The following is a 27,065-nucleotide window of genomic DNA, read 5'->3' on the forward strand; positions in this document are numbered from 1 at the left end:
AAGGATAGGGAGATTAAAATATCTGTAAATTCAATCATTTGACTCTCACTCTTCAGTTGGAGTGGATATTTTTTACAGCACAAGAGGGTGGCCAATGTAACCCCAATATTTAAAAAAGGCTCCAGGGGCGATCCGGGTAACTATAGACCAGTGAGCCTGACTTCAGTGCCGGGAAAATAGTGGAAACTATTCTCAAGATCAAAATCGTAGAGCATATAGAAAGACATGGTTTAATGGAACAAAGTCAACATGGATTTACCCAAGGGAAGTCTTGCCTAACAAATCTGCTTCATTTCTTTGAAGGGGTTAATAAACATGTGGTTAGAGGTGAACCAGTAGATGTAGTGTATTTGGATTTTCAGAAGGCGTTTGACAAAGTCCCTCATGAGAGGCTTCTAAGAAAACTAAAAAGTCATGGGATAGGATGCGATGTCCTTTCGAGTATTACAAACTGGTTAAAAGACAGGAAACAGAGTAGGATTAAATGGTCAGTTTTCTCAGTGGATAAGGATAAACAGTGGAGTGCCTCAGGGATCTGTACTTGGACCAGTGCTTTTCAATATATATATATATATAAATGATCTGGAAAGGAATATGTTGAGTGAGGTTATCAAATTTGCGGATGATACAAAATTATTCAGAGTATTTAAATCACAAGCGGATTGTGATACATTACAGGAGGACCTTGCAAGACTGGAAGATTGGGCATCCAAATGGCAGATGATATCTAATGTGGACAAGTGCAAGGTGTTGCATATAGAGAAAAATAATCCTTGCTGTAGTAACACGGTTAGGTTCCATATTAGGAGCTACCACCCAGGAAAAAGATCTAGGCATCATAGTGGATAATTCTTTAAAATTGTTGGCTCAGTGTGCTGCAGCAGTCAAAAAAGCAAACAGAATGTTAGGAATTATTAGGAAGGGAATGGTTAATAAAACAGAAAATGTCATAATGCCTCTATATCGCTCCATGGTGAGACCGCACCTTTAATACTGTGTACAATTCTGGTCGCCGCATCTCAAAAAAGATATAGTTGCGATGGAGAAGGTACAGAGAAGGGCAACCAAAATGATAAAGGGGATGGAACAGCTCCCTTATGAGGAAAGGCTGAAGAGGTTAGGGCTGTTCAGCTTGGAGAAGAGATGGCTGAGGGGGGGGATATGATAGAGGTCTTTAAGATCATGAGAGTCTTGAATGAGTAGATGTGAATCTGTTATTTACACTTTCGAATAATAGAAGGACTAGGGGCATTCCATGAAGTTAGCAAGTAGCACATTTAAGACTAATCGGAGAAAATTCTTTTTCACTCAACGCACAGTAAAGCTCTGGAATTTGTTGCCAGAGGATGTGGTTAGTGCAGTTAGTTTAGCTGGGTTCAAAAAAGGTTTGGATAAGTTCTTGGAGGAGAAGTCCATTAATGGCTATTAATCAAGTTTACTTGGGGAATAGCCACTGCTATTAATTGCATCAGTAGCATGGGATCTTCTTAGTGTTTGGGTAATTGCCAGGTTCTTGTGGCCTGGTTTGGCCTCTGTTGGAAACAGAATGCTGGGCTTGATGGACCTTTGGTCTGACCCAACATGGCAAATTCTTATGTTCTTATGTCTGGAAGTCATTCCCTTGGCCACAGTGTCTGAAGAAGGAGATTGCTGCTGCTTGTTACGTCAAGAAGGAAGTGAGAGAGAGCATGTGTGGGAGAGAGAGAGAGAGAGCATGTGTGGGAGAGAGAGAGAGAGAGAGCATGTGTGGGAGAGAGAGAGAGAGAGAGCATGTGTGGGAGAGAGAGAGAGAGAGAGCATGTGTGGGAGAGAGAGAGAGAGAGCATGTGTGGGAGAGAGAGAGAGCATGTGTGGGAGAGAGAGAGAGAGAGCATGTGTGGGAGAGAGAGAGAGAGAGCATGTGTGGGAGAGAGAGAGAGAGCATGTGTGGGAGAGAGAGAGCATGTGTGGGAGAGAGAGAGAGAGCATGTGTGGGAGAGAGAGAGAGAGCATGTGTGGGAGAGAGGGAGGGAGAGCGTGTGTGGGAGAGGAGGGAGGGAGGGAGAGCATGTGTCTGGGAGAGAGCATGTATGTGGGAGAGTATTTGTGCTTGTGTGTGGTGAGAGAGAGAGCATGTCTATATGTATAGGGAGGAGTGACAGCATGTGTGTGTATGAGAGGGAGTTTGTGTGTGCAAAACTACCCCAGTTACTCTTTGCCTGCTAATCCATGACAATTTCAGGGCATCTGGAAATCAAAAGTTTCAAGGTATGGATAGCGGGAAATTTTTTAAAATCCTTATTTTAATTGTTGGGTGTTATTTGATGTCTACTTTGAAATATTTTATTGATGTTTGGAAGATATTTATATGAATGTTTAATTATTGACTGTTCTATTCATTAATTGTATTGAATTATTCTTTTAGTGGTATGGTTTTACTAATTTTGTTTTATGAGGAATGGTAATGTTTCTCTTTTTTACATTATTGCAGTACATACAGAATTTGGCTTGTTGCAGTTTCCAGTTCAGTTTTTGTCTGTATATTTCTGTTTATACTGTATGGTCTCTTTATTCTGCATTTGAAGATCTGTCTGTTTGGCATGTGTGACTGAAATGAGTTATTCCGTTAGTGTGTAGTTTCTATGTAGGGATCTATGGCAGCTTGGCTTATTCCGTTTTCTTAATAGGAGGTGTATTACTATTTTTGGCCTGGTGTAATATTTGTAGTATTAACTTTCATAGGTAGGGTTGTTGCTGTTTGAGTTCTGGCAGTTAGTGCTATTTGTATATAGAAATTCTTTATGCCCATGCCCAAGACGCATTACAGTAGGCCTAATACCATATAGATTCCAAGTGTCTCTTGCTTTTTTAAAGAGTTGTCTGGTTGGCACTTCAGCACTGCATGTAAATGTAATACACATATTGTAAGTGATATTTTTACCTCAGAAGACTCTGCATTGAAAGTTCTTTTTCATGAACAATCTGTATTTTAAATGCATAATTTTTAATTGTGTGTGAGGAGGGTGTGATGGGGTGGGGGGTGCAAGGCTATAAATATTTCCTAGGATCTCTAATACCCTTGCACTGGCCATGGGCATTGCGGTACAAACATTGAACAGAGTCTCCCAACTCGTGGTGTCATGTCTTGTGTAAAGGAGGAGGGCACAGATTTTCACTTGCCATAGGCACCAAATTGCCTGGCTACAGCTCTGTGCTTTATGTTGTCTGTCTTAGTAGCTGCCCTCTGGACCTACCTACTTCTGTCCAGGGGGCAGCAATCTCCAGAATTGTATTGAGTACTCCAAATGAGGTATCACCAGAGACTTACATTACTTATAAATTATGTAGTGTTAATACTTTTTAAATTGTGTGTAATAACTGACCTGAAGCATTGTTCACATTAGTGCTGTCGATAACTATTGTGGCGCCAACAAAAGAATTATGCAAACATAATATACATGAGCTTTCAAGCCTTCAGGGGCCTCTCATTTAGATGTCCACCATACTAGGATAATTCTGTTGGGCCAGTACTAGGTATCACAACCTGTAAATGAATCCTACATATTCCAAATGATAAAACTAATAACGGTAGTGCAGAACTTCCTGTCAGGACGAAGAGGCTTTCTCAGGGACCAACTTGACAGTGTGCAAAATGAGAGTAGTCATTCCCATTGATTTAAAATTTGTATGGATTATTATTTAAACAACTTATAGGCTACTCAAACCAGTGTTCTAGGCGGTTTAAAATAAAAATGTACATAATTATATTAAACAATATTTCTCACAGGCAGCCCTCTTCCCAAATTGAAAACACATCCACGTGTGCTATAAGCCAGTCATAATAGGCACTACCGGCATTGCTTGCCGCCTTTTTCCTTATAATTAATCATCTGCTTTTGTAGACTTTTTTTTTGGTATTTTTTTATGCAGATAAAACTTATCTCTGAAGTGCTTCCTCGGTTTAAAGGTCCTCCTTAAAGTCCATCGAAATGCCCCTTTTTGGTATTTTTTTATGGCTGTGTTTCAAAAACTGCTTCAGGGGGCCGTCAAGATCTTCAACATAACTTTTCTTCACGCTTCTTAGTGTTGTGCAAAAATACGCCAAAAAAGTGAGGCGTTTCGATGGACTTTAAGGGAGGACCTTTAAACCAAGGAAGAACTTCAAAGATAAGTTTTATCTGCCATTATAAGGCAAAAGAAGGCAAGCAATGCCGGTAGTGCCTATTATGACTGGCTTATAGCATACTTGGATGTGTTTTCAATTTGAGAAGAGGGCTGCCTGCGAACTATATTATTTGAAATTTAACCCTCTGTTTTGACACACTATAATTTAGCATACCATAATTATATTAAAACACTGTCCCACTACATACTTCATACTGTAGTTGACTGCCCTGGTATACTCCTTTAATCTTGAGGGCTCAATATGTAATTGTCCAAAAAAGTCATTTTTTCACTAATTCTGTTATAGATTACTTGCCCCTCCCCCCAATAGTCACTCTTAAGAGTAGAGAGCAAGATTGTGAATATACATATCCATAACACTGAGAGAGGAACCCTTGAACCTGTTACTGTCATGTAAGCCAAAGTTGTTTGTAGAATGTGACTGAAGGTCACTAAGAATATAATACAGTTTTAGCTAAAAGGCCTTGGGGATATCATTAGAAAATGTCAGTATTCAACCTCAATGTTTTCAAATGCTATAAACACAAGTGGGTCATTTCAGATGATCAGAAAGAAATCTCTTCTTTCTTATTCAAATGTAACTCTTGCAAAGTGTATTTAAAAGTGTAAACTTAGAATGCAAAGTTCACAGAGATTGCCTGCAGGTTTTTTGTTACAGAGGGAGGTAGGTGGTGTGTGAATGTGCTTCAGCAACCAAATGATCAAGACCATTGATCCCTATATAAAGTTCATTATTCTCACACTGATAATCTGAATACACAGTGCACTGCTTGACCCATTAACTGCTTAGTTTCCTCATTGTAGCTCTTGTTCACCATGCAGCCGTTAGCAGAAAACAGAATTCAATGTAACTAGAACTTAGTCTAGACCTTTACCGTAAGTTTATGTATTTAGAAAGGCTAACTTCACAAATATCCAATTCTGGAACAATTTATGATTTTTGCAAACTGAAACTTTGAAGGAGAGGAATATAAATTCTAGAATGAGATGCGTTGGAAGGCAGTTTTTCTAAATATATACTGGTCAGTTTTCAAAGGGTTTAGATGCCTAACTTTGGGAGTTAGGTCCCTAAATTTGGCTTCTTTGAAAATTGACTAGAGCTGAATGCCTAAGTATTGGAATTTATTTTCACTTTGCACCTAAAATATGGGTGGGGTCAGGTCAGAGGGAAGTATATTAGATCCCTAAATATAGGAAAATAAATAGGCCTAAATTTAGGTGCATTTGGTGAGAAAATTGTCAGCCCAAAATTTAGGTCCTAAATTCAGCCGAAAATTCCCCTAACTTTAGGTGCTTAAAACAGGCATCTAGTATAGGCACTTTGCTTTCTTTGGTTATCAGCCTTATAGTTTTTCAAAAAGGTTTAGGTTCCCAGTGGTACTTTAAGGTTTAAAGGTAAATTGAATGAGACTCCTCAAGATTCTTTTTTTTTTTTTTTTTTTTTAATATAGTAACTTTTTAAATAACAAAGATTGAGTATCACTGATAGAAATGTCTGTGATATTAGTAGGAAAGCATGTTTCACTTGTTAATGTTGGTATTCAACGTTTACTAGCATCCCCAACAGACAGTAAGAGAAAAATCTTTAGGCTTTTATTATAAGATAACTTATAATAGGAGCAGTGCTTACCAAACAATGCAGAGTGAAATTTAATCTTGGTTCTTAACCGTTACATTGAGTTAAATACATCACTGCCTCTGTCTTACATACCAGTGAGTTAATTTGTTTGCATAACATTTTCCTAATTGGTTGGTGGCATAATTTTCTCTCATATATGCTAATAAGACTGGATTCTTATAAGGCATATGATTTCTTGTACATTGATCTCAGAAGGCAGAGATGAAACTCAGTGCTGACCTTTAACCTACTTTTTGACTAAATGCCAAGGAGTAACCTAGTGGTTAGAGCAGTGGGCTACAAACCAGGGAAACCAAAGTTCAAACCCCAGTGCCACTCCTTGGACCTTGGGCAAGTCACTTTACCCTCCATTACCTCTGGTACAAACAGGGCCAAATTGTAAAAGCGTCCCTTGTGCTAAAAGGCCCATGTATGAAAATATGTGGGCGACGCGGATTTTAAAAGTCGCTAATTACACGCAAATATGCAGGAGCTAAAAGAGAAAAGGGGGGAGGGGCATGGGCGTTCTGGGGTGGGGCCAACAGTTACACACGTAGAGCCGTATTGTAAAACCGGAAGATGCAACACGTGACAGCTTGTTAGCCACATATATGTACTGTTGCTCCTCATGAGGTGTAAATCTGCATAAATTGCTTTGAGGAGTCCTGGTCAACAGGAGGGAGTGAAGGCTGAAGAACCCAGAGGGGTCTGGATGACCTTGAGACAAACTGGGCAAACTGGTGGACTACTTGGTAGATGCATAATAGTTTAATTTGAAACACATTAAAAATAACAGACGTGTTTTGTCTGATGACTGATGTTTTTTTAAAATGCTACTCATCTTGCAAATTCTGCCAGGGTATGTAAACTTATGATCACAACTGTATTTATTTAAAAAGTTTCTATTCTGCTTATTTACAGTAAATCTGATCAAGGTGAATTACAATGATAAAATTACATAGTCATAATACAAACAATAAATAATATAAAAACATTATACAAAATATAATATATACCACTACAATGTTGATAAAAAGATAAAACACTAGTCATATCAAGGAGGAAATAATACTTAAGTTTTAGATAGAAATGCCTGTCTAAACTGAAATGTTTTAACCTTTTTCTGAAAGGATGAAACAGGCTAGTATGGGATTAGTGCCTGAAAAAGTCCACTTGTGAAAATATTTCAAGCGACAGCCCTTAAAAGATGGCATATCTAAAAGCAATTGGCTTGCAGAATGCAGCGATCAAGTAGGATGCAGTGTATTCTTCAAATAGAATAGTTCATCCTCCTGGAAGTTTTTAAAGGTCAAAACTACTGTCTTAAACTGAATGCTAAATAATGAAGTACTATAAGCTTTATTGTGTTGTGATCCGCTAGATTGGAACAATAATGAGCCATGCAACTGTATTTTGAATAAATTGCAATGCTGCTTGCTGGTATTTTGGAAGGCCATGGGAGAGAGAATCTCAAAAGGAATGTGAGAGAATACCTTATCACTGAGAAGGTGGTGGACACCTGGAACAGACTGCCAACAGAGGTTATAGAAGCCAAAACAGACACAATTCAAGCTTGCAGGGGATAGACATAAAGGGGCTGATGCAAAATAGTGCGGTCAGCTGAGCGCACGGTTTAATCCATGGTTGGAAGTGCATTTACAGCCCCTTAAACTATAAGGGGATTTGTGCGTCCAAAAAGTGTATCCAAACCTCCCACCCCTGCGAAACTAATAGTGCTCATCACATACAAATGCATGTTGATGAGGCTCTTAGTTATTCTCCCCAGATGTAAAAAAGACATGTATGCCCAACCCCTACACCAAAAAAGTGTACAGAAATAGAAAATAATGCTTTTCTGTACATCCTCTGATTTAATATCGTATGATATTAAGCTGGAAGAACCAAAAGGTTTTTTTATTTTAATTATTTATTTATTAAGTGCCAGCAGTCAGGTTAGGGACATATCTGTTTTCCTAACCCGCTGACAGCCACCTCTCTTGGGTGCACATTTGTCCCTAGCACCTCCTTGGCAGCTCGATCCCTCATTTAAATATTGAATCGCGCACCCAGGAGAGGTGCCTGGGAGCGTGTTAGGAAAGCAGGTGCTCTATACTGAGCATCCGTTTTCCGGACTCATGTTATTACATCGGCCCCAAAGGGAGAGAGACTAGAAAAGATCGAGTAAGACCTGTGGCTGTACTGTAGGCAAATGGTCCTTTCCTGTCAAAATCTGTGCCTGTAACTTTGGTGTGCTATTGAATAGTCATTGTTGGAGTCAGGATGTTGGGTTCAATGGACTTTGGTCTGACCCAGTATAGCACATCTTATGTTTTTAATGGTCAGTTCAAGTCCATACCAAGTGTTAGTTTTATAAGGATTTTTTATTTGAAGAACATAGCTCCCATTCAGCATAGTGTGTTTTTGTATGTATATGTATATATATGTGTGTGTGTGTGTGTGTGTGTATATGTGTATGTATCTGTATGTTATAGCTCAGACCTTTTGCTTTTTGGCTTCTTATTACCAGATAATACCACTTTCTATTTGATCTGTTTGGCCTTGAACACACAACAGGAATCTAGCTCTCGGGCACGAGATGTTCTTGCTTTCATTGGCCATGGGTGCTAGAAAGTAGCTCATGCTACACGCATTCCCTCCCTAGCCAACTGTTTCTCAGTGACTGATGACATCATGTCCATAATAAGCCCAACCTCTGCAGCTCTGAACAGCCAGTTTTAAATACATCTCCCAAATCCAGGTCTAGCTGTCCTGACTATACATAGTATATCTTTGACTGAAAGACATAAAGCAGCAACAAACTTTGGTTTACCCCAAACACTTATTTGAAAAGACTGCTTTCATAAACAATGTACTTATAAACTTCTCTAGCAGATTTTTTATACTTTTAAATGTCATATGCAGTGCTGTATTTTTGTGTTTCAACTAAGTTGTCTTTTGTGTTTGTATGACTGGTCAGTTCCTTACAGCAGTTGTCCCCAACCCTGTCCTGGAGGCCCACCAACCAGTTGGGTTTTCAGGATATCCACAATGAATATGCATGAGAGAAAATTTGCATGCATTGCCTCCATAACATGCAAATTTTCTCTCATGCATATTCATTGTGGATATCCTGAAAACCCAGCTGGCTGGTGGGCCCCCAGGACAGGATTGGGGATCACTGCCTTACATGATACATGTTTTAAAAATTGAAAGCTTTTATTTATTTTTAAATTTCCCTTTCTCAATTTTCTCAGAGGCAGACTATAGGTAGAACTTGAAGATTCTAGGTCTAGTTGTCTTGTAGCAGAGTTATTCAAGGTTTAAAAAGGAGATTTTCTTAAAATGGGAGCAAATGAAAAATGAGTTACAGCATTTTACAAGAAAGTTGCTTCATTATAGAAATTCTTGTACGAAAGATGCTGAGGATAAGAGTTCCACTTTTTTATATTTTCCTATGGTTTTACATATTTTTTCTTGTGTGTTCCATTCAGTAGATTTAGTGGTGTGGTGAAATTGGGATGCTATTTTTGTTAATGCCATCAGCATTAAAATAAAGTTAGATATCTGCTGTCCAGTTGAAACTGGACTATGCAGGGGATTAGCATTGCATACTTTCTGAACAGCTGAATAGTCATAAATTGGATCTCAACCCAGACTATGATGATCCCTTGATATTCATCTCAAAAGCATGTAAAATGTCAGATCTGGAAGTAGGTTGTCAGGTCTCCCTCTTTCTCTCTTTTTTTTTCCGTTTGACATGTTCTTAGGCTAATGTGGCTAGATTTTGGTGCATTATTAACTATAAACTGGAGATTTAGGAGGGGCAGTATTTGGAAGTTGATGCCCAGGATCCTCTTGATGTGTTTCTTTGCACAAAAGGAAATTAGAATCAAGGGTTTTATTTGTTTCCATGTCTATTGATGTAGTTTTCATTTTGAGCTACTACCACAGCCTCTGTCATAGTCTAATAACTGCAGTGTCACAGTTCTTACAGACCTTCCCTGTGAGCCCTGAACTTTTACATTACTAGAAAAATTGTATAAAAAAGGTTAATTATATAGTAAAGGTTGTTATACACATATTTTCAGCAATGATAGTGGAGGAAAGAAAAGTACACATGATTTAGATTTTGTGAAATTACCTTTTTATTTTTTTGTGTGATAGGAATTATTTTATTTTATTTTTTTATTTATAATTTTTATATACTGACATTCGATCAGACACATCACATCAGTTTACATTCAGGTACTGTAGGTATTTCCCTATACTGTTAGTCCTGAGCTAGCAAAGCACAATGTAATTTTCCCTCACCATAGTGTTGAGCTGTAGGTAATGAACATAGAAACATGGTAGATAACAGGGAAAAAAACAGCCCAACCCATTTAATTTGCCAACTTGCTGCTGTCCACATTGCTAAGGATAAATCCCAGCAGTCAGCCATGGAGCATGATCACTTGTTAAGTGATTCCCTATCCCAGGACAGTTTTTGTCATCTTTCTCATTTGTACTCGATCATCTCGGACAGATGGGCATACAGATTCCCCATTGCCAGGCCGATGCAATAAAGTACGTATAAAAAACGTGCGGCCAAACTGGGCGCACGTTTAATGGGCACACATCCACCTCTCCTGGGCACCCAGTACAATATGTAAATGAGCTGCAGCGTTAAAACGGACTCACTAGGAATAAATTGTACATCTTTAGCACATCCATGGCAATCGGCGCCCAGGAGACGTGGCTGTGCGCGGGTTAGGAAAACAGACGCTCAATTTACAAGTGTTTGTTTTTTCCCACAGCAGATATTTTCCCAGCACAATATGCACGCACAATATACACAGCCCAGAGCGTATATATTGTGTGCCCTGAAATTTTATCTTTTTTTTTTTTTTTTTTACATCGACCCTTTTTTTTGGGATGATGCTGCTTTCTGTGGTTCTTCCTATTTAGTATCATGACGATACTAAGTAGGAGGAACCACAGATAAGCAATTTTTTTTTTTTTTTTTAAGTTGAGCTCTTGACGTGCGTAAAGACTTTACGCCTGCACCAGGGCAGGCATAAAATTTTACAAGTTAAAAAGTGCACCTCGAGTGCACAGGGATTTTTTGCATTGCGAGGTAGTAGCTAATAACCTCATCTACATGGCATTTACGTGTGATGAGCACTATTAGCCAAGCTTTTGTTTCAATGCCTTATCCCCTTATTGCATCGGGGGGTTAAGGATACTCGTCTAAAACAGGCATCGAACTGCTCGCTAGGCTGGGCGCACTTTATTGCATCGGCCCCTTAGTTCACCCCAGCACCTGTTCCTTTCCAAGTCTCATCATAAAGCTTTGTAATGATCTAAATAGCTGCTAATACTAGAATGGATGTTACCTAAACAGCCAGCCTCCTAGGTCCTCTGCATAACCTGCCAGACAGACCCGATTGCATGAACACTGTGTTTCCACTAGGTCGTCGTCGTCTTATTTTTATGCTTGAAACTTACCAGACAGACCCAGTTGCTAGTTAATCCTGCAGTCACAGTTTCTATCATATATATATTGCTGAAGCAGTTACTCTACAAAACTGTAAGATCTCTCATCCCCAATCATTATATGTAGTTATCTGTGCAACAAGGGAAAAAAGCACAAGACGTAATTTTTATTCTTGGAGTCGGTAACTGCTTCAGCAGGGGAAAGCTAGTTGCATGCCTGTGAACCAGAAAGAGTAAACAAAAATGAAGTATCTTAACCCTGTTTGTCTTTTGTCTTTTCTTTATTTTATCCTTATTTTCTTCATTACTCATGCTTTAATTTTTTTTTTTTTAATCCATGCTCATTTTTATTTATTTTATTTCCTTGGGAAACTGTTTTGTGCTTTGTCTGTTGGTGGACACTGCACACAGCTCACCCTTTCTTTCTCCAATCAGGATGGCGGCCTAGTGGAAGAGCCCACTTCTTCACCATTTTTGCCTTCACCAAGCCTGAAACTCCCCCTTTCAAACAGTGCACTCCCTAATCAGACCCTGGGCGGGATTGCCACAGGGCTGGGCATGCAAAACTTGAATTCTTCTAGACAGGTAAGTTTAACTTTTCTGTAAGAGGTAACAATCTAATGCCATTTTTCCCAAAATATTGTTCTGTATACAATCATTTTTTTCCTTTTGTTTTAAATCTGTTAATATTACTCAATTTTAACTTCATACAGTCGTCTGGATTTTTTCATATTGATACACATAGGGAGGGTAATTTAAAAAGAACTTCTGCAGATAAAACTGTGCTGTGTGCACAGAAATGGCCTTGTTGACAATTTTGCAACCAATGGGGCGGATTTTAAGAGCCCTGCTCGCGTAAATCCGCCCGGATTTACGCGAGCAGGGCCCTGCACGCCGGTGCGCCTATGTTCAATAGGCCTACCGGCGCGCACAGAGCCCCGGGACTTGCGTAAGTCCTGGGGTTTTCCGAGGGGGGCGTGTCGGGGGCGGGGCCGAGCGGCGCGCCATTTTCAGGGCGGGACGCGGCGGGCCCGGGGGCGTGGTTTCGGTCCGGGGGCGTGGCCGCGCCCTCCGGAACCGCCCCCGGGTTGCGTCTAGGCGCGCCAGCGTCCCGCTGGCGCGCGGGGATTTACTTCTCCCTCTGGGAGGCGTAAATCCCCCAACAAAGGTAGGGGGGGGTTTAGACAGGGCCGGGGGGGTGGGTTAGGTAGAGGAAGGGAGGGGAAGGTGAGGGGAGGGCGTTAGCGAATTCCCTCCGAGGCCGCTCTGATTTCGGAGCGGCCTTGGAGGGAATGGAGGTAGGCTGCGCGGCTCGGCGCGCACCGGCTACACGAAATCGGTAGCCTTGCGCGCGCCGATCCAGGATTTTAGCGGCTACGCGCGTATCTACTAAAATCCCGCGTACTTTTGTTGGTGCCTGGAGCACCAACAAAAGTACGCCAACACGCCGTTTTTGAAAATCTACCCCAATATGTGCATAAAATTACACACCGTGCCGGATTTTAAAAAGGTTACGCGCACTGGGCCTATTTTAAAAAGGCCCGTCTGTGTGTAAAGTCCCGGGGCTTTACTAAAGGGGCGGGGCCAGAGGCCTCAGACACAGTGGCCATTGCCACTGTGTTGAAGGATCGCGTGCCAGCAGGCTGCCGCCGCACGCAACCTGCACCTACCCCAGAGGCAGGCGCAAAACGTAAAATAAAATTTTTTGGGGGGGGGGGTTTACAGTAGGGCTATGGGGAGGAAAGGTTAGGGGAAGGGGTGGGAAGGTCAGGTTAGGGGGGAGGGAACGGGGGAAGGCAGTGCGGCTCGGCACACGCAAGGTGCACAATTGTGCACCCCCTTGCGCGCGCCAACCCCTGATTTTATAACTTAAGCGCACAAGTTATAAAATCAGGTGTACATGTGCACATGCCCCTTTTTAAAATCTACCCTTTATTGAGGAGGTAATTTTCAAAAGGATTTGTACACTTAAAACTAGGTTTTACACATGAAAATGCACTTTGCTTACTTAATTGGACTTTTAAAAATTGCTACAATAGTATGTTACATTTATGCACATAACTCCTTTGAAAATTACCTCCATAGTGTGTAATTTTAAGCACATTAGGAAGAGATGTTCAGGGAGGAGGGTGGAGTCTGGGCTGAGTTTGCATTTGTGTATGTAAACTCAGGCAGGGTTTGCTGTGTATGTAAACTCGGCAGGGTTTGCATTTGTGTTTGTAAACTCTTGGGGAAATATTGCTGATTAAATCACATCTGTTCATAGTGTTTTTAATTTCTCAACCAGACTCTCTAGCTGTTTCCTATACTTTCTGTAATTGTCAAGGAGAAAGACAGTTAACATCTTCCCCTTCCTTCCTCCACTCCCTAGTTAAAGGTTTATGTATTTCTAGAGGGGAAATTACTCTAATAGTTATATTTAACCCAAGATTTATTTTTCTGGGACCAGAACAAAATTTCCATTTGTAGGAAATTGGAATACATTTTCTAAGAATTACCAGGTTGGCACAGCATTGATTTTGAATTCCTTTAGAATAACAAAGCTGACTTTATTCTGCTTGCTAGGTTTTTTCCCATTTTTGTGTTTAAGAACTTTTAGTTTCTTGGCATTGGAGATAAGTACTTCTGAGTTAAGCTGCAATGATTTTTAAATACCAAAATGGATTTTGTAGCACCAGCAGACCAAGGTAGTAGAACATACAAGCATTACTTGTTTGTCGTCTTCTGAAGTTCTGCTTCTGTACTTACAGCACCATAATAGGAAGTGGATAGACAGAAGTCTAGCAAAAACAGTTACAATAAATACTTCAAGATATGTACTAAGCAAGAGCTAGCCAGTTTGTGCATTTCTGAAACATCAGGACAGGGAAGCAGTAGTTCCATAGTTCTTAATGTGCAGCACTGTTCATACCTAATGAAAATGTCCATCTTTACCACAAAAACCGCCAAAACACGCTTCTTACTCAAACGACTTGCTGCCTTAAAGCACCTATGCAAACCTTCTGTACTTGTGTCAAAAACATATTTTTTTCTGCACATAAAATCCCAACTACAGGGTGATGGCTTTATAACTATGTTAAGATAAATAAGTAAGCAGTACCAGAAACCAGAACAAATCTAAGTGTAAATTAAATGTTTAATTTAAAAAAGATATATATATATATTTCTATTTATGTCACTATATTTTGATGAAATAAAATGCAACAGAAAAGTAAGTTTGCACAGTGAATTGATAATTTCATATAGTTCGGTTTATTTCATATGTGTCCTCTCCCTGCAGATACCGAGTGGCAATCTGGGTATGTTTGGCAATAGCGGAGCAGCACAAGCCAGGACGATGCAACAGCCGCAGCAACCGCCAGTGCAACCTCTTAACTCATCCCAGCCTAGTCTTCGTGCTCAAGTGCCTCAGTTTCTATCCCCTCAGGTCAGACTGTGCTTCATATAACACTAAGTGTGGACAGACTGTTCCAGGCTATAGGAGTTAAACAAATGTATGTAAGATGCCAGGCTATTTAACATAAATCAGAGATGCATCTATGATTGGCAGAAACTGAAAGGGTAGGACAGCAGATTGTCAGCTCTGCATATGTCTTACTTCAAATACACGTCCTCTAAGAACCCACTGTTTATCACTGTTGGAAACAGGATAATAGCTGAGATGAGCCTTTGGTCTGACCCAGTTTGCAATTCTTTTGTTATATAAAGTCCATCAAAACAGATGTGTCCTTTGCAGATGGACAGACCAGACAAAGCTTGAGCCTGTTTTGATTGATTGCTCTTAAAAGGGAAGGACAAACAAAGCCAAAGTAAAGGCTCATTCATTCATTGCAACTCTGTAAGACAAACTGAAATCCTGCATTACGCACCACACTTGTTCTAACCAAACCAACTAGGGGGGTACTGGCAGATTGATGGTGATCAGGTATCATCCAGCAAGGTGATAAAGGAAAAATGAGAAGGAAGCATGACCTAGCAATGCTACAGTCCACGTGTAGCTGGTCTAGTACCAGAAGGCTACAGCACCCCAGAAATTAAGCAGGTTGGTGCCTGCAAGTTGGTGGTGGCTGAGCACCATTCAGCATAGCCTAGAAGACTGGATATTTGGGCAATAGCCTCACCAGTTTTAGTAACTGTTTAGCTTCACAAAGTTTGGTGGTAAATCATGAGGGAAAGGGGAGGTGATGGATTAAGTGTGAGAGTTTGTATGCTCATCTATCCGGATAGGAGAAGACCAAACAGGAAGGTAACAAAAAGTGATTTGGATAAGAAGTAATATCCTAGCAGTGTTTAAGCTCCTACAGCTGGCAGCTGGGATTACCCTCAGCTGTGTGGATAGAAGGAATAAGTGGGTAAACTGGATAGGCCAATTGGTCATTTTCTGCTGTCATCTACTTTATTATGTAATCAGGTTAGCATAAACAAGTGTTAAGGTAAAAAAATAGATTTTTTTTTGCAATTATTTTCTCCACATTGCTAGAAAGGATAGTTAATAGTATTTAATCATAGGTGTTGAAATTAGGGGTGCTGGTTTCCATTATACATGGGTCAAAAATAGGTTTCTGTACCTTTCTCTAAAAATAGTTCCAACTTAACTGCAGTGCATTTGAAACTACTTGAAAGATAAATGTTCAGTTTTGAGGCAGTAGGAACACTATTTTTGTGGAAGCAGTGTTTAGTCCACTTTAAAATGTGTTCCAAGGTAGTTGAAAACAGTCAATTTTGCTGTTTTAATCTTTTTTTTTTTTTTTTTTTTAAATTAGATTTCAGATGTGTGGAAGGAACAGTTAAATGAAGACTGATTTAGGATCATTACCAGTATTTGTCAGGTCTCTCTGAATATCTGGTTTCTTAGTTTCCACTGTCTTTCAAAATTGTGTTCCAAGGCAGTGAAACATTTAAATTTTGTACTTAGGCACTGATATAACAAGGGAGCAATACATAATGAAGGGGGCAAGTAGAGGGATGTCCTAGCATAGACCAACCAGGACAGATGCATTATGGTGATCATATCTAATGTATGATAATACAGTGGCCAGAGCTAGACCAATACTAGAGTGCATAGGGAAAGATATAACCTGTAGAACAAAAAGGTTTTTCAGGATATCCACAATGAATATATATGCATGTAGGAGATTTGTGAGGCAAGACTTCCCTTGGGTAAATCCATGTTGGCTGTGTCCCATCAAACCATGTCTATCTAAATGTTTTGTGATTTTATTCATTATAACAGTTTCCAAGATTTTTCCCAGCATTAAAGTCAGGCTCCCCGGTCTATAGTTTCCTGGATCACCCCTGGATCCCTTTTTAAATATAGGGGTTACATTGGCCATCTTCCAGTCTTCAGGTGCATCAGATTATTTTAATGATAGGTTACAAATTAATTGAAATAGGTCTGAAAATTCATTTTTTAGTTCTTTCAGAGCCCTGGGGTGTATACCATCCAGTCCAGGTGATTTACTACTCTTCAGTTTGTCAATCAGGCCTACCACATCTTCCAGGATCACCGTGATTTGGTTCAGTTGATCTGAATCACCACCCATGAAAACCTTCTCGGGAACGGTAATCTCTCCAATATCCTCTTCAGTAAACACCGAAGTAAAGAAATTGTTTAATCTTTCCGCGATGGCCTTCTCTGCTTTCCAATCATGAGACATTTCTCCTCCAAGGCGGCACCAGGGCTGCCAGACTGGAGTTGGGACTTGGCTACTATGTCCCTGAAGATCTCATCTATATACCTCTCTGTTAAATGCAGTACACAACATTTGTGGCCACGGGACGTTCCGTGTCCTTGTCCAGGACGGCTCCAGTCTTTCTTTCCTGCTAGATATCTCAAGGTGCCAGTGACCATATTGTTTCCATGAAGCAGTGAGAGGAACCAGACTTCCTTCAAATTCTTTGGGTGCATTTTTTTCTCTAGCTTACCTTCTGGAGTTGGCTGGCGGGTCGCTGCAGATGGCATTCGCATGGCATGTTATCTGTAAGTATACCTGGCAGCCATCCCTTCCGGGTGACCTTGGATTTGTTTGTTGTTTTTCCTCAACTTCCTAGCTTACATACGTGTGTGTAAAATTCTTGAAGTTTGGTGCTCTGGCCTTAAGTGTGTGCTGGAACACAACTGTGCCAATTTTAAGAATTTTTACAGGAAGGCCTCTCTAAGGGATTGTCCTTAATACCTTAAAGGTGCAGATGACAACTTTCTCTGGTTACAGGGACTGGATTTCAAGTCAGCTTCTGGCTTCCCATTCCAGGGGGCAAGCACATCCAGCCTTCTGTTTGGGTTTTGGTTTCCCTTTGAGATCTTTATCTCTCCTGTTGAGAGCATTTCCTATAGTTGCTCACCTTAAAGATAGTTTCCTTTTTTTTTTATTTTTTAACTTTTATATACCGATCTTCTTGTATGGGATACAAATCAAACCGGTTTACAGTTGAACAATAACTTTGCATGAGTGCGTTACATAGAACCTTAAACATATAATAACTTTGAAGATAAGATTTCCGATTGGTACTACAATCAATCATCCTCACAAAAATCGACTACTGTAACTCCCTGCTCCTGGGCCTTTCCGCCAACACCATCAAGCCCCTGCAGATGTTACAGAACTCGGCTGCCAGGACCCTGACGAATTCAAAAATGAGCGACCACATCACACCTATCCTCTACAATCTCCACTGGCTCCCTATCAAGTTTAGAATACTTTATAAAGCTCTGACCATCTTACACAAAACCTTACACAAACTCTCCCCTGTTGATCTCACCATTCAGCTGCGCACTCACACCTCGGTCAGACCGATTAGAAGAGCCTACAAAGGCACTCTACACCCCCCCCAAGCAAAATCATCTCTAAGGAACAGAGCCCTGTCCACGGCAGGCCCCACGCATTGGAACTCTCTCCCTCCAGAACTGCGACTAGACCCCTGGGCAATTTCCTTCAAAAAAAAAAAACTCAAAACATGGTTATTTAAATCAGCGTTCCCAGAACCTCCCGGGTAGCCATACCAATTTCACCGTAACCTGTCTCATGGCACCCAGCAAGCATGGTATGTTGTATCAAGTTAACTCAGTATCTCATTCATTAAGTCTTTCGTACCTTATGTACCAACTCGGATCATCCTTGATGCATCCAATGCCCCCCATATTTTAATGTTATTTACTCAAAGTTTCCTTGTTGCCGTATAGCTCGGTACCATCCTTTCTTCCAAAGAGGGTGTTCAGTTTCCATATGATTCAGTCTGTTTCCTTGCCTTCCGTAGACAAGAAGGAGAATGCGGCAGAGTATGCACATCTTTGTCCCTTGGATGTATGAAGATGTCTTTAATGGTGTCACAAGCTAACCACTGAGCTTCAAAATTCGGTCTATCTCATTGTTCTCTTTAGCGGCATATAAAAAGGGGCAACGATCTCTAGAGTGGTCATGGCACAGTGGCTTAAGAAGGTAATCATGGCCTCATATTTGGAGGCTAATGTTCCTCTACTGAAGAGGATTCAGGTACTTTCCACAAGGGTGCAGGCTACTTCATGAGCGTAACCTACAGTTGGTAACTCCGTTGGAGATTTGCAGAGTGGCAACTTGGTCATCCTTGCATACCTTTTATAAGCATTATTATCTGGGTGGCCAAGTAAAAGGGGTTGGCTCTTTTGCCTTGGTAGTATTGCACAAGCAGCATTTCCGCCCTGTGACGGAGTGGCTTTGGTACATCCCATTGATAATGGACTGGCCTGATTGGATGAAGGGGAAGGTGAAATTACTACTTATCTGATAATTTCCTTTCCTCTAGAACAGTCAGGCCAGTCCATGTTCCCTCCCAATAATGCTTTCTGTCTGTGCGATGTTAGATTTTTGGCTGCTTGCCCGAAGAAGGCATATTAATTCCATATTAGTCAGAATCCAAAATCTCAATGAGAGTGAGAGGTAATGTTTCCTTTTCTCCATGGACAAGCAGGATGGTAGTCCTCACACATGGGTGACATCATCAGATGGAGCCCAGTGCAGAAAACCATATGTCAAAGTTTCTAGAAAATTTGACTAGGCACACTGATCATGCTCAGCATGCCCTGTACCACGCGTCCATGCAAGATCCCTCTTCAGTCTCTTCTGTGGAAATGTGAGCCTTGCGGTTGATTTAGTTCTTCAAAATTTTGGGCTTTTTGGCCTAGTGGAAAACTTCTTTTTTGCATTTTTGCAATTTGTTTTCTCTCTGTTACGTCGTTGGGTCCCTCTCTGTGCCTTCCCATAGTGTCCCTAGTCAGGGTTTTTGATGTCTTTGGGTAAGTTTACTTTCACAGTCTATTCCCCCTTGGTGGCAGTGCCACAGTACCCACTGGTTATCGACGCTTGCCGCCACTGTTCTGTCCTTTGGCCCTTTTGTTTTGCTCCGTCATAGCCACATCCGGTTTTCGCTGATGCCCCCAGTGCCCGCGGACCATGTCTATCACTGATCCACATAATATCTGTATCCTCTGCCTGGGGGCATCACATGATGTCCAGGTTTGCCACTTTTGCAACTGGATGACCTGAAAGAGACGTCAACTTTGGCTTGATAAGATGGAGCACCTCTTCGGGTCGAAGAAGCTTGACCCATTGACTGCGGCATCGGCACCTGACGTTGGAACCACACCAATAGATATGACATCAGCAGGCTCACCTGTTCCATCGAAGTCGCTGGTGGACAGGGACAACCACTGTCTACCTCCAGAGGATCAAGGATGCCAGGTTCATCATCTTCAACCTCAGCATTAGGGAAATACCGGGCAGAGTATCGTGGGAAGACCAAGAAGCATCGGCACCATTCTCCGTCGATGCAGAATACTAGGCACAGGGATGCACTGGCTTTTGCCACGATGCCCCCAAGGAGCGCCAGTCCTCCATCGATGCCCAGGGTAAGCGACGGTCTTCACTGTTCCTGGTGCCAGTTGCCAGTCCCCCTTGGGGGTTTGAGGAAGATCTGGCCACCCTTTCTTCCTCTCAGTCTGAGTTGGCATCGGCAACGTTCAAGGAACAGCTGGAGTGCTGAGTCCAGCTGGTGGTGGAGTGGGAACTGCACGGCCACAGTCCTGTGGCAACGATGAAATGGGAGCCGGTACTGCCCGTTCTTGTAGCTCTTCTGGAGAAGCTGTGTGCTCATTGGTGCCTTACCTAACCAGCTGGCATTTGTTCCTGAGCTGGCACCTATGCCTGGTTGGGCACTGGGGTCTCCTTCAACCAATTACAGTGGTTATTGCTGGTTCCAAGGAGGAGGATGCTCCACCAAGGCTGGCAGAATCACCAAGGACTGTAGCCCCCCTGTCCAGTTCCATCGGTGCCTGCACCTCTGGACATAGGCCAAACACCTAGGTCCCCATGCCCTGTGACATAGTGAGGATGAGGGTCCCTATGACTCCTGGGGGGATGATCAGGCGGAGTTCTCCGAGCGAGGACTTGGATGGTCTCCCATCAGACCCTTCTCCTCCAGAGGAGTAAAGGAAGCTTCGCCTGAGGACTTAACTTTCACAGGTTTGTGAGGCTGATGGCAAAGGCCATCCCTTTCCAGCTGTTGATGGAGGATGATGCCAGGCACAATATGCTTAAGATCATTCAATTTGTGGAGGCTCCTAAAGAAATTGTGGTGGTCCCGGTACACGAGATCCTTTTGGAGTTGCTGCTGAGAATTTGGGAACACTACCTCACAGTTTACCTCATCCATAAGGCTGTCGGATTTGATAAGCATCAGCTGCCCCCACCAATCGGTGGTGATCAAATCTGCCCTCAAAAGAGGTCCCAGCATTCTCGGACCCACCACTCGTTGCCCCTGGGGAAGGACCACAGAGCGATGTGGTCCTTCCCCAGGGGATGCTCTTGGGAGGAAGGTGTTCCAAGGTGCCATGCTTATTGCCCAACATCGCTGCCTACCATCTCTATATGAGCCAGTATTCGTGGGACATCTGGAAGCAGGTGCAGGAGATGGCTGAACAACTGCCTCAACAGCAGCAGGACCATCCTCATGTCACTGTTGTGCAAGGGTTTGGAGTGTGGAAAACATGAGGCCCATGTGACCTATGATGTTTTCGATATGGCATAGAGAGTCTGCAGTGGAAATCAGCACCCACAGAATGGCATGGCTGTGGGCCTCGGATCTCCAACCGGAGGTACAGGAACAACTCACTGATTTGCCATGTATAGGAGAGCTCTCTTTGGAGATAGGGTGAGGGATGCTGTGGCCCAACTTCGGGACTGTCATGAGACCCTCAAAACAATTCTCTGCCTGCACTCCAGACCCATCGTCGTCTTCCAGGAGGCCATTGAGTCAGGGGCCAAGGAAGGTCCTCCTTTCACCAAAGAAAATACTATCCTCCGCCTCCTTGATCTTGTACTCATCAGAGTTCTTGCGGCCATCCCAGGCAGCAGAGAGCCCCTAAGTCCCAGCTGGCTCCTCAGTCAAATGCGGGGATGGGGTTTTGATGGGGCCACAGGGAGTATCATCCAGTCGACCATACCCAGGGCGATGGACCCTCCGGTCAGGGGCAGGCTGCAGTTCTTCACGGACTGGTGGCCCAGTGTAATCCCCTAACCAGTGACTTCTGTCCATCAGGGGAGGGGTACCAATTAAATCTATTGGGTATCCCACCAAATTGCCCTCCATGCCCATATTTGGGGGCCAGTAGTGCATCAGGAAGTACTGTTGATGGAGCTCTCCTCACTCTTAATGGCCAGAAGGCTCGAGCCCGTTCCAACATGGCAAAGAGGGCAGGAATTTTACTCCAGGTACTTCCTGATTCCAAAGAGAACAGGAAGATTTTGTCCCATCCTAGACCTGAGGGCCTTGAACACTTTTCTAAAAACATAAAAGTACAAGATGGTTTCCCTGACCACCTTGATTCCCCTTTTGCAAAAAGGGTACTGGCTATGCTCCCTCAACAGGATGCATATACTCACATCGAGATCTTCCATGGTCACAGGAAGCATCTCCAGTTTGTAGCGGGGGAACAGCACTTCTAGTACTGAGTGTTGTCTTTTGGGCTCGTGTCTGCCCCATGGGTATTCACAAAATGCCTGGCTGTGGTGGCGGCGCACCTCTGCAGACTGGGAGTACACGGTTTTCCCTATATGGACGATTGGCTGGTCAAGAGCATGTTTCAGGCAGGGGCCCGAACTAGGGTTTGTTCTCAACTACCCAAAATCCCATCTCAGTCCGTAACTTCAATTGGACTTAGGCCAAGTCCTTTCTGCCATGCCAGAGGGCTGTCACAGTAGCAGCCATTGTGGCAGATGTTTAACAGAACCAGCAGGTATCTGCTTGGCATATGTTGAGGTTGTTGGGCCACATGGCCATGACCATCCATATTACTCTCTTGGCACGATTACAAATGCACAGAGCTCAGTGGACCCTGAAGTCTCAGGGGTGGCAAGCCACACAGAGCCTCCAAGATCATATCCAAGTCATCCCGTCCCTCCTGGACTCCTTGTCCTGGTGGCAGGTACTTTCCAGTCTGGAACAGGGAGTCTCCTTTCGGAGTGTTCCTATTCAAATTGTGTTGGGGAGCTCATGTGGATGGGCTCTGCACCCAAGCCTTCTGGTCCATTCAGGAACGTTCATGTCAAATCAACTTCCTGGAGCTCCAGGCAATCTTGTACACGCTATGGGCTTTCAGAGTTCGGATGTCCAGCAAAGTTGTCCTGATCCAGACCAACAACCAAGTAGTCATGTTTTCTGTTAACAAGCAGGGAGGCACAGGATCATACCTCCCGTATCAGGAAGCGTTGCAGATCTGGTCGTGGGCCCTGTCCCACGGGATGGTGCTCAGTGCTATGTATCTGGCTGGGATGGAGAGCATGGTAACGGACAAGCTGAATCGAACCTTCAGACCCCACAAGTGGTCCCTGGACCAGGAGGTAGCGATCAGATATTCCACCTCTGGTGGAGCTCAGACATAGATCTGTTCTCATCCCCCTGCACCAGGAAGGTGCCTCATTTCTGCTCCTTGCACAGGACAGACTGCAAACCAGCCCCAGATGCTCTCGCCCACCATTGGGGCACAAATCTTCTGTATGCGATTCCTTTAGTGGTGAAGACTCTATTGAAGCTTCACGAGGACAGAGGGACTATGATTTTCATAGTCTCTCATTGACTGAGACAGGTCTGATTTCCACTCCTTCGGGAGTTGTCCATCCAGAAACCGATCAGTCTGTGGGCTTCCCCAGATCTCATCACACAGGATCAGGGCAGGCTGCAGCATCTCAACCTCCAGGCCCTGTCGCTCACAGCCTAGATGTTGAGAGGTTAATCCTGCAGCCGCTCTATCTTTCGGAAGATGTCTCTGGTCCTGGTGGCTTCTAGAAAGCCTTCCACTTGAAAGTCCTATGGACTGAAATAGAGGAGGTTTTCCATGTGGTGTGAGCAGAAAGCCCTAGATCAGTTCTCCTGCCCCACACAAAAACTGCTTGATTATCTTCTATACCTATTGGAAGCTGGCTTAAAAACCAACTCCATTAAAGTTCATCTTAGTGCAGTTGGCATATACCACCACTGCCTATAGTTGTAGGTGTCATGCGGGCCTGCTTCAATTGAAGCCTCCCCTAAGGTCTCCTGCTATGACTTGGGACCTCAACATGGTGTTAGCTCAGCTGATGAAAGCCCCTTTTGAGTTGCTGCGTACCTGTGACCTGAAGTACCTGACCTGGAAGGTCATATTTTTGGTGGCGGTCACCTCAACACACGGGGTCAGCGAGCTCTCCAGGCCTTAGTGACTTATCCACCTTACACTAAGTTTTTTATCATGACGGGGTGGTTTTGCATACCCACACTAAGTTCCTACTTAATCAGTCCATCTTAACCAGTCCATCATCCTGGCAACACGTTCCCAGGCCCCATTCTTACCAAGGCAAACGAGCATTGCACATTTTGGACTGCACGCAAGCTTTAGCCTTCTATCTGGAGCAGACAGAAGCCCATAGACAATCCACCCAAATTTTTGTTTCTTTTGGTAGAAATAGGCTGGGCGTTGCCGTTGCCAAAGAGATATTATCCAATTGGCTAGTCCAGGGGGACTGCATCTTGAGGGTCATGTCAAGGCTTATTCTGTCAGAGCATGGCAGCATCGGTAGCCCACTTGCAAACAGTTCCCATGGAGGAGATCTGCAAAGCTGTGACGTGGAGTTCTCTCCACACATTCACATCTCACTATTGTTTGGATAGGGATGGTGGACACGATAATAGGTTCAGCCAGTCTGTTCTTCAGAACCTATTTCATGTGTAGAACCCAGCTCTCCTTGCCTAGGGGCCCATTGCTTGGATTCAGGCTGTCTCCCCCCTCTGTTATCAACAGCACTGTTGTTGTGCCCAGTGGCATCTGATTGGGTGTCTTATTAGTCCTGTTTTGTGTTGGGGAGCAGTCTGTAGCTAAAGATTCACCCATGTGTGAGAACTACCATTCTGCTTGAATTCGGAGAAAGCAGAGTTGCTTATTCTCCAAGGACAGTATGATGATGTTCCTCACAAAACCTGCCCGTGACTCTGCGGAGTTTATTTTCTCCTATTTTTTCATTTATATATAGTTCTAAGACTGGAGAGGGACCCCGCCTGGACATGTGGTATAAGACATAAGTTTTCTGTTTCGGGGCTCCATCTGGTGATGTCACTCGTGTAAGGACTAATATCCTGCTATAAGCAACTCTGCTTTCTCTGGGATGTTATAGCTTTATTTACAAAATTGAAAATTTAGAAATTGTCATTAATAATCCTCATATCACATGTCATAGTACATCTTTATGGGGAAAATGTTCAAAGAGATTCTCCACGGGTAAATACCCATTTACGTGCAAAGAAAGCGCCTTTAAAAACTTTCCTTCCCAGCCCCTCCAGTACAAAGGCCAGAGTGAGGGCAACTCTGATTTCTTTTTGAAATTCCTGCATAGTTTATCCTGCATACTATGCACCTGCAAATTATTTTAGATAAAAGTATCCTTGCAGCACCAGCAACTGTGAGATTTTTAAAGATAAACTTTGCAGTTACCTTTGAAAATCTGCCTACAAGTAAGTAGACTACTGTAACTCACTATTCTTAGGCCTTCCCGCAAATATAACAAGACCATTGCAACTTCTGCAGAACTCTGCAGCTAGACTCTTGACAGGTACTAGAAGATCTAAACATATCACCCCAATATTAAAAGAACTTCATTTGCTGCCGGTCAAATACAGGGCCCAGCATAAAATCTTATCACTAATACACAAAACCCTCTACAATGAAAAAATTGAATGGCTAACCTCTTCACTTCCACACCCCCTCAAGAACCACCAGATTAACCGGAACAGGGATGCTACCAATTCCTTCCCCCAAAATTGCCCAGCTAAATAATGTAAGAGAAAGATCTATCTCTATTGCTGGACCCCTTCTATGGAACTCCATCCCGCAGGAATTACAACTAGAAGCTGACATCAAATTATTTAAAAAGGGGATTAAAACTTGGCTTTTTAAACAAGCCTACCAAGAGCTGTTAGCATCTTACACTTCTGATTTAATACCAAGGTAATGTATATTTTTATTATACTATTTATTTTGCTATGTTAATTATATTATGAAATAATGTATTTACTTCTTTCTTCTTTGGAAATGCAAATAATTTTAAATGATTAATTGCTAACTACTGTAAACCGATTTGATATGCTTGCATGAAAAGTCGGTATATAAAAATTATTAAAATAAATAAATAAAACCATGGGGAGGCTGAAAATTTGACACCATATATAGTAGTTGGGACCCCACTCACAGTTTGTTGTTGATTCTACACAGTCCTCACAATTGATTGCTACTAGTTGTCTGCATCCTGGAAGACAGATCCAGCTGTGGTTAACGTACCAGACAGTCCCAATCAAATCCCTAATTTATAGATTATGCAGCCTGATCAAACCAGGTGCCATCCTTGATTTTTAGCATGCTCCTTCCACTTTGGCTACCCCCATGCCTATAGTATCGCTAGGTTGTGCTTTCTCTATCTAATTCACATTTTTGAAACTAAGAAATCTCTATTTTTTAAGTCTTACTGTCTTAGCCTCCACAACTTGCTCTATGCACCTGCCACCCTTTCCATGAAAAAAAAAATTTCTGATATTGCAGTTGTCTGTCACCTTTGAGCTTCATATCATGATACCTTGTTATTTTCCATTGAAAGATTTACTTTGTCTGCATTATAAATAACCATTTCATGTATTTGTATGTGTCTGTCATATCATATATTCTTGTCTCTTCTCTCTTCTAGGGTGTACATACTTGGGAGGTAATTTTCAAACAGTTATGTGCGTAAAAATTATTATATATGCGCATAGGTGGCCTGTACTCACGCAATTACAATTTTATAAACAGTGAAAGTACACACGTACTTTAGGTTTGTGTGCATATATATACGCATGTACAAAAAAGGGCATTCTGAGAGGGGGCCAACAGTTACCCATGTAAGCTGCTATTTTAAAAGAAACTTGAGTGTACATTTGTCAACTTGTGTAAGTTTACACCAGCTAATTATCTTGCGTAATTGAAATTAAAAACATGTATATTGTGTAGTATTGGCTGGGCAAGAGGTCTGGGTGAACTAGGGAGAGTTTAGGCTGAAAAACCACGGGGATCTTGATGAACTGGAGAAGGGCTGGGTGAATTGGTAGAAGAATTGTAATAACTGGTAATTTTAATTACACCCACATGTTTAAAATATACTGACTTATGCAAATAAATTGGGTTTTATACAAGTAAGGCCTACTTTATTTTTGCGCATATAAGTGTGCATATATTATTTAAATTGGTAGGAAAAGTATGCACATTCAATGCATTGCTAAAATT

General features: G+C 42.3%; 1 protein-coding gene across 4 annotated transcripts in view; it reads left to right on the forward strand.

Moving 5' to 3' along the window:
• TNRC6C (trinucleotide repeat containing adaptor 6C) overlaps positions 1-27,065 on the forward strand; it is a 309,688-nt gene that overhangs the window by 206,073 nt on the left and 76,550 nt on the right. For 3 of the 4 annotated variants that reach the window (XM_029600392.1, XM_029600391.1, XM_029600389.1), the window contains 2 exons: positions 11,669-11,842; positions 14,538-14,684. In XM_029600392.1, coding sequence (XP_029456252.1) covers positions 11,669-11,842; positions 14,538-14,684 — 321 coding nt within the window. The remainder of the gene's footprint in view (positions 1-11,668; positions 11,843-14,537; positions 14,685-27,065) is intronic. The other variant, XM_029600390.1, reaches the window with a different exon arrangement.

The sequence above is a fragment of the Rhinatrema bivittatum genome, chromosome 4 (genome assembly GCF_901001135.1).
Source record: "Rhinatrema bivittatum chromosome 4, aRhiBiv1.1, whole genome shotgun sequence".
NCBI lineage: Eukaryota > Metazoa > Chordata > Amphibia > Gymnophiona > Rhinatrematidae > Rhinatrema > Rhinatrema bivittatum.